Raw genomic sequence first — 8,227 nt, forward strand, 5'->3', positions numbered from 1 at the left:
TTGACACACAGTGGCTTCATCAGTCCTATACAAGCGAGAATGGTGAAGATCAGGAGGAGTTTGAGATAATCAGCCCCTCAATCTTTTCAAGACTGATGGACTGATTACATCAACTCCAGGCTGAGGGACTGACTACCTCAAACTACTCCTGATCTTCACCATTCACCTTTGTATAGGACTGATGAAGCCACTGTGTGGCTTCATCAGTCCTATATGACAGGATACCCAAGTGTTGCACATGTGTCTAATTTATCACTTTTCTTGTTGCAGTAGATGAGTTGTGAGCACCACATAGACTAGTAAGATAATGGCAAAGTATCCCCTACCTCCGGCTCATTGATGAATCTCTGTTTAATTAAAAATTAATGTCAAAAAAATACCAAAACAATTGGTGCTAAATCCCTCCTAATTTTCCTTGAATCTAAAACCCCAGGTACTTATTATTTACTTAATACTGGCATGTTTGGCTACTAATATTTTTAGTTTAACAATACTGAATGATTTACAACTTTAAAAAGCCATCTTTTTCTGATATCATCAAATACATTCTTATGAATATAATTTCCAAAATTTATTTTTGAACAGAGGTATTAGGATACAAGAGAAAGTCCTTAAAAAAACCAAAGTAAATCACTTTGCTCTGGAAAATATAAATATATACAGTACTTTCATCACAGTTTACACAGACAAAAGAGAATGGGAATAGCGGCCCCTATAGCAACAAACACGGGTAGCATAGAACTAGTGTCATCCAAGGCATAGGGGTCGGGAGTGCGAGGACCGCTGGGTCGGCGCTTCATAGTCTGCGACTGTTTGTTGTTTTGGTTATTACTGTTAGGCAAGTTTGCACTCGGCCGGGGCTCCTCTACATCACTATCAAGATCCTCTTCCCTGGGTAAAGGCGGCAGCTTGGGCACATCTGCAAGAATGTGATTATTTAACAATAAATTACGAAGATTATTTCCGATTCTAAATTTGCAACAGTAGCACTGTACTTTCCAAAATAGTAAGGAAAATTAATAATTTCTTACATGTTGTTTACATTCAATGCAATGTTACTCTTTTTTTGCAAATATGAATGAAAAAGTACTGTACATCATAAACTGAATACAGGTACAACATTGATTTTTCGGAGAAATTTACGAGAAGGAACTTGAAATTCCCACGGCAGTGTATTTACTGCCAAACTGTATGTCACTTATCCAACCCCAAGACCAAGGAATACTGTGCTCTCTAAAGGGGAAAAAATCAGCAATCCAGAAAGGCTTTGGAACCAAAGGTCCAGAAAATCAATGCTGTACCTGTGTATAACATAATATAAAGGCCTGTGGCTAGCTGGTCTAGTGGCTAACGCAACGGGCTGGAGTTTTGAGACTCTGACCGCGGGTTCAATCCCTGCCGGGGGTATGGTTTATAAAGGCCTCTTCATTGTGCTGTTCAATTTACAATGTACATTTTCAATCACAGTAATTAAAAACTGCACTACACAGAGAAGCTTCAGTGAGGTGATGGTAGTTCATTCACAATACATACACTATTCTATGTCAAGTTTGTAAGAAACTTACCATCTAATCTTCCCTTGATTACAAAAATTGCATTGACTTTCGGATTATCTTTGTAACCCTGCAAGAGAAAAAATATGCATTAAATTCATTATCAATTAAAAAAATTTAATATATTTGTTTTTATTATAAATGAAAGACAGAATTATTAAAATATTCATGGAAAATACTAAACCCATGAAGGTCCATTGTACATGGCCAGGTATTCTGGCTATATTGCATCTGAAGCCTGAAAAAATGATCAGTCCAGCAGCCAATTGGCCTTATGGAGATGTTCACTTATATTTTTTTTTTTTCAACACTGGCCATATCCCATCGAGGCAGGGTGACCTAAAAAGAAAAACAAAAGTTTTTCTTTTTAAATTTAGTCAATTATACAGGAGAAGGGGTTACAAGACTCTTGCTCCTGGCATTTTAGTCGCCTCTTATGACACGCATGGCTTAAGAAGGAAGAATTCTTTTCTACCTCCAAATGGAGATCATTATTATTATTTATTATTAACATTAATTACAATACATACTGTATTATTACTATAATACTATCACCAGATTCAATTATACTTTCCTTTAGCACTCCTCACCACCCTTGCTGATTCTGCCTCTGGCATACTCTTCACCTTTGCTAATCTCCGATCTGGCATAGTACATCTTTAGCACATCCTACCCTGCAGCACTGTACAACCCTTGTGGGTTTAGCGCCTAGTTCCGATTGTAATAATAATAATATATTATCATCAGCATTCCCATTATTATCACAGTTATTTTTCATTTAAAACTTACCTTGACAAAGTCAACCTTGACTTTGCTACTTCTGAGTGGACTCTCTTGACCCCCAACTATAAGTGTGTTGGAGAGAATTGTGAAAGGAACATACTCGTCATGAGCCACGCCTCTGCCTACTCTGCCGAAGATGTCAAGTGCCGGAACTACTGTAATATCGTTGTTCATTACAACATCAAATACCTGAAAGAGAACATAAGCTAAATTATGTCTGACAGACCTAATTCCATACCTACTGCATCGAAAGAAAATTCTGTCTGCAATAATGTCTCCATCTGAATCAATCAGCAGATGCAAATACATAATTATTCTTATTAGAGGAATTATATTATTATTATTTTTTAACACAGTGGCCAATGGAAACAAGTCACTGACTTTTTTGGGTTATCCTAGGTTCTCTACACATATGCTGCTATGTATGATAATCTATGTAACTGTACTTGTGTATACCTGAATAAACTTACTTAATCTCCCACCGACACAGGGTGACATGAAAAAAACACTTTCACCATCATTCACACTATCGCTGTCTTGCCAGAGGTGTGCAGATGTGACAGTTCAGATGTCACTCTAAAGCGAATAATTATATTAATGGGAAGTGCTAAAACCATAGGGGGTAATACAGCACCTGAAGAATGGAAGTTTATTAGGTATGACCACAAGGAAGGGTAGGGGTAGATTCAATTCATTGGATCAAGAGCTTTTCTCCTCCATCAAGGCACCTCCCATGAAGGGTAAGATAACCATAAAACTTTCTATAACCTTCCAAACTACAGTGCCCCCAGTATTCTCTAACCATTACATTTTCAACCCTTGAAATCCTCTCTTCAACTCTCTCACTTTTACATCTTCACCATATTTTCCCAGTTCAAGATTGACCCAAAACTCATTTACATGTTAATCTCTCTCCTCTGTTGGAGCACCGGCTACACCATGTCTCACCACTGATGACATGTCTCGCTGACATGATGTCTTACTGAAAACATGTCTCACTGACAGCCCCTAGCTTTGTTTAACTAATGTTTTAAAAAGATATACACTGAACACAAACCTTCTGATCTAGTGCATTGAAGTACACCTCTGAAAATTTAAGAACAAGAACGTAGTCTCCGTCACCTTTGAGAGGAATTTCATATCCAAAAGTTGAATGGTGATACCTTTCAGTCTGATACAGCACCTGAAATATACCAAGATTTATTCAAAATTCAAAGGCAGGGCTTGCTTCTGATGAATAAGTCACAATACTATGGCAGGAACAATCATGGCTAACCCAGAAATTGGACATAAATCTATACGTAGCATTTCAGTCCATCTGGGACAATTCCCAAGTCAAGAATTGATAATGATCCGAGATGGGTGGAAATCTCTGAAGATTTATAACCATTTCTGATACAAAAATTTTAGTGCTAAAGTTCCTAACAAAAAACCATTTGCCGTTTATAAAAATCCATTTTGATACGATTATTGGCGTACGTCAGAAATTATGAGTGACACGTTTACAATACTGTGAGCTTTTAAGAATTCACATTTAGGAAATTATCAGAATTATAATTCAATATACACAACACAGGAAATATGGGTGATCAAATCCCCAGATAACTCATGAAGTCAATTATAATCTTCTTTCTTCTTTCAACGTACCAGCCGTATCCCACTGAGGCGGGGTGGCCCAAAAGAAAAAACTGAAGTTTCTCCTTTTAAATTTAGTAATATATACAGGAGAAGGGGTTACTAGCCCCTTGCTCCCGGCATTTTAGTCGCCTCTTACAACACGCATGGCTTACAGAGGAAGAATTCTGTTCCACTTCCCCATGGAGAACAAGAATTAGAAAGAAAATAGAAGAAAACCCAGAGGGGTGTGTATATATATGCTTGTACATGTATGTTTAGTGTGACCTAAGTGTAAGTAGAAGTAGCAAGACTTACCTGTAATCTTGCATATTTATGAGACAGACAAAAGACACCAGCAATCCTACCATCATGTAAAACAATTACAGGCTTTCGTTTTACACTCACTTGGCAGGACGGTAGTACCTCCCTGGGCGGTTGCTGTCTACCAACCTACTACCTAGGTCAATTATAATCACATGTAAATAATGGCTCGAGTCATGCACTTTTATATATGAAAATCTACAGACTGAGACCTGTTATCCTGCCTCTGCTTATTTCAGAGCTGGATATCTTATCACTACCCAGGATGCCACCCATGACAGTCCATTAATAGATGATGGAAAAAATATATTTACTCAATTTCTTTCAAGCTGTAAGATGCACAACTGGTGGTTTTGTTAGATTTAGATTCTTTATTTCAGCATGATACGATGTTTGTAGAGACGAGTGACATTTAGGTGGGCACACAAAAAGCCCCTTAGTATGCAGAGCATTTCAGGCAAAGTATGCAGAGCATTAGGTGAAACTTCTGTGCTCTGTTCCTGATTAATTCTCTTCTGCTGAATTTTCTTCAAGTCTTTAGTAAAATTCAAATACAAATTATAAGTACTTGTAGTATGGCACTGCAGTCACTAACCTGATCACCAGGTGGCACTCTTCCAATAACCAATTGCTTGCCAAAGTCCGAAGCTGTGCCCACTTTACCAGTCAGGGGGTCCTTCTCATACCGCACACCATAAACATCAATGTGTGCATCACCACCTGAAAAGATATTTTATTAATTTTGTAACCTTAACTAACAGTCCAGAGTGCCATTCAGGTTTGTGTTTCAAATGTGTGGCCAGAATGGTTCAAATGACCCTCCTTGCACCACCTCCGCCTATCCTTTGGAGTGCTGGCACTGTTTCCCACCTCCACGCATCCTTCAGAATAAAGGCACTACAGCCTCTCCTCACTCAGCGACAGAGTTCCGTTCCTAAGACTGCATCGGTAAATGCATCTGTCACTAAATGAGCAGCATATTATGATGGCAGTGGGTTTGTGTCAACCATCTTTGATATTGTTTTAATGTCACCTTTGCACCATTCATAACATTTCTGGTATATTATTAAATGTTTATACAGTAGTGTAGTGTATATTATAATAAACAGAACAGAGGAAATCAGCTCTAATATACATTATTTAGGTATGCATACTGGTCAGAGAGCCTGTCATAAGTCCGAGTCGTCGGTAAACGACGCTAAGCAAGGAGAGGCTGTACTACACTTCCTACCCAAATGACCCCAAAGGAAATAAGTCACTGACTTTTTTGGGTTATCCTGGTGGGTAATTTACACTATGCATGATAACTGCACTAATGTGTATCTGTGCCTAAATAAACTTACTTACCTACCTCCAAATCTGCTACACAGGGAGATTATTCTGCCTCCATTTTGATATTAATGCTGAAATATATCAGAATAACATCAGAAGAAATTAGTGCACTAGTTTAACCTCAACTAATATATCAAAAGACAAAATATGCTACTAGAACAATACCGATGTCCCTCTGGCACCTTGTGTGTATGCAACATGAATCAACCTTAACCAAATTAGGTCAACCTAGTTAATCGAACTGCTCTTCATAACTGAACATGTGTATACAACAAAATATCTGTCAATAAGCGAACACATGAACACAACTGTCTCTTAGTAACCTAATGCTTGTACAGTTCAGAACGGGAATAAGTCACTGACTTTTCTGGGTTACCCTGGTGGGTATTCCACACTATATATGATAACTGTAATTATGTGTACCTGTACCTAAATAAACTTACTAAACGAACCCATGTACACAAATAACAATTATGCAATAAACTAGTCATAATATCAGAAAATGTTCATCTTACAACCCCAATGGAAATACGTAAGTCGCCTTGACTTTTTTGGGTTACGTTGTATGGTTATTTACACAATAAACAGGTAATATCACGATATGCAAAATAACCACAGTGAAAAAATACTGATATTCCAAGTGATTTTGTGATTTCTCACATTATCAAGAATAATGATAATGTGAGAAATAATGAAAGTGCTTGGAATTTCACTATTTTTTGACTGTGGTTGTTTTGCATGCGTTACTACGTATAATAATGGTACTTATGTGTAACGGTATCTAAATACACTTACTAACCCAACAAGAACATGGTCCTCCTGGAGAGAGTTCCGGGGGTCAACGCCCCCTGCGGCCGGTCTGTGACCAGGCCTCCTGGTGGATCAGAGCCTGATCAACCAGGCTGTTAAAAGAACCAAAAAATGGCACTTCATCCGAGGTAAAATGAGGCTTTGTGTACTTGTTGATATTAAAATGAAATCCCATATGGTATATGGGAAGCTCTAAACCCAGAAGGTTCTCACAGTGGCTAAAATTAGCATTTTACCTACTTTGTACAATTGTTCACTTAGCATAATAGTACCAATAGTAATTATACTATTCAGGGGGGGGGGGGAGTGGCCTGGGGTATGGAACTAGCACCCTATAGGAATGGCCTATTGCTGTGCAACCCTTGTGGGTTTAGCACTTAGTTCTGATTATAAAAATAATAATAGACCCTTGTGGATTTAGCACTTAATGATAATAATAATAGATTCTTGTGGATTTAGTCCTTAGTTCTGATTATAATAATAATTATACACTTATGGGTTTAGTGCTTAGTTCTGATTGCAATAATAACAGACCCTTATGGGTTTAGCACTTAATTATAATAATAATAATTGATCCTTGTGGATTTAGTGCTTAGTTCTGATTATAATAATAATAATTAGACCCTTGTGGGTTTAGCACTTACATATGATGATAATATAGGCCTATAATTCTAACTACAACATAAAGTACAGTAGATTTATATTAATATAAACACTAATACGCCATCTTAAATTTTGAAAAAAAAAAAAGAACAAATAACTGCAATATATATCTGCTTCTCCAGCTATAAATAATGGATAGATAATTAAAAATAATTACCAATAATTACGAATAATTACAAATTGATAATTACAGATAACTGCAAATAATTAAATAATTACCAATAATTATGAATAATCTGGCAAGACAATGGATTGATAATGACAGATATACAAATAGCAAATAGATAATTACAATAAATACAAATAGATAATTACAATAAATACAAATAGATAATTACAATAAATACAAATAGATAATTACAATAAATACAAATATATAATTACAATAAATACAAATATATAATTACAATAAATACAAATAGATAATTACAATAAATACAAATAGATAATTACAGTAAATACAAAATGATAATTAATACAAATATATATAGAGAAATGCATATGTAAATTACGAATAGGATAAATACAAATAGATAATATATGAACCAATAGATAAATCCAAATAGATACCGTAACTATACATTGCTGAGGGATGTATGGGGGGGAGGGGGGTACCAGAGCTCCATAGGCCTACCACATTAACCCCAATATAAACCCAAAAACCACAGTTTTATATTAACATAAACATCCCTCAGTAATAGACATTAAGGTCGAGGAAGGAACCCTGACAACGGCTGTTATAATTCCATAATTCACCTGCATTAACGGCATATATAACCTCCCCTAGGCCATAGGTGGTGGCCAGATAGGTGAGGATGATGATGAGAGAGTGGTAATAGGTGTTAGAGGCCATGAGGACTATAAAAAGCAATATATAAGGCCACACTCCACAGGTTTGACATCAACACTGTTGTCGTCTGCTGTCTCATTCCTTTAACAATTAAATTAACCAATACAATATACTTTTTTGGGGATAAAATATTTAATGGAGCTTTTATTTAAGCCCCATGCATAAATTATGCAGTTTTATATCGTTATTATATATTATATTATATGGTAAACTACTGAGAACAGCCCAGAAAAGTCAGTTGAGATGACTTATATTTGCTGTTATAACAGAAAGAAATAGGTTTTTATATATTTTTTTT

The 8,227-nt window shown here is 36.3% G+C and overlaps 1 protein-coding gene across 1 annotated transcript; it reads right to left on the reverse strand.

Moving 5' to 3' along the window:
• Positions 1-360: 360 nt before the first annotated feature.
• On the reverse strand, positions 361-8,000 carry LOC128704888 (malectin-A). Its single transcript, XM_053800093.2, has 6 exons — positions 7,836-8,000; positions 4,870-4,994; positions 3,394-3,519; positions 2,343-2,525; positions 1,566-1,623; positions 361-919 (listed from the first exon to the last, which is right to left on the reverse strand). The coding sequence occupies exons 1-6, from the start codon at positions 7,930-7,932 to the stop codon at positions 672-674; spliced, it is 837 nt and encodes a 278-aa protein (XP_053656068.1). The 5' UTR covers positions 7,933-8,000; the 3' UTR covers positions 361-671.
• Positions 8,001-8,227: the final 227 nt, after the last annotated feature.

Source organism: Cherax quadricarinatus, chromosome 91 (assembly GCF_038502225.1).
Source record: "Cherax quadricarinatus isolate ZL_2023a chromosome 91, ASM3850222v1, whole genome shotgun sequence".
Classification (NCBI taxonomy): Eukaryota; Metazoa; Arthropoda; class Malacostraca; order Decapoda; family Parastacidae; genus Cherax; species Cherax quadricarinatus.

Bases quoted from the DNA above. Each gene is read 5' to 3' on its own strand.
- LOC128704888 (XM_053800093.2), bottom strand. From the start codon at position 7,932: ATGGCCTCTAACACCTATTACCACTCTCTCATCATCATCCTCACCTAT. The intron at 4,995-7,835 runs GTGAATTATGGA...ATATCTTTTCAG, and splicing joins TATATATGCCGTTAATGCAG to GTGGTGATGCACACATTGAT. The intron at 3,520-4,869 runs GTTAGTGACTGC...GGTATATTTCAG, and splicing joins GAGTGCCACCTGGTGATCAG to GTGCTGTATCAGACTGAAAG.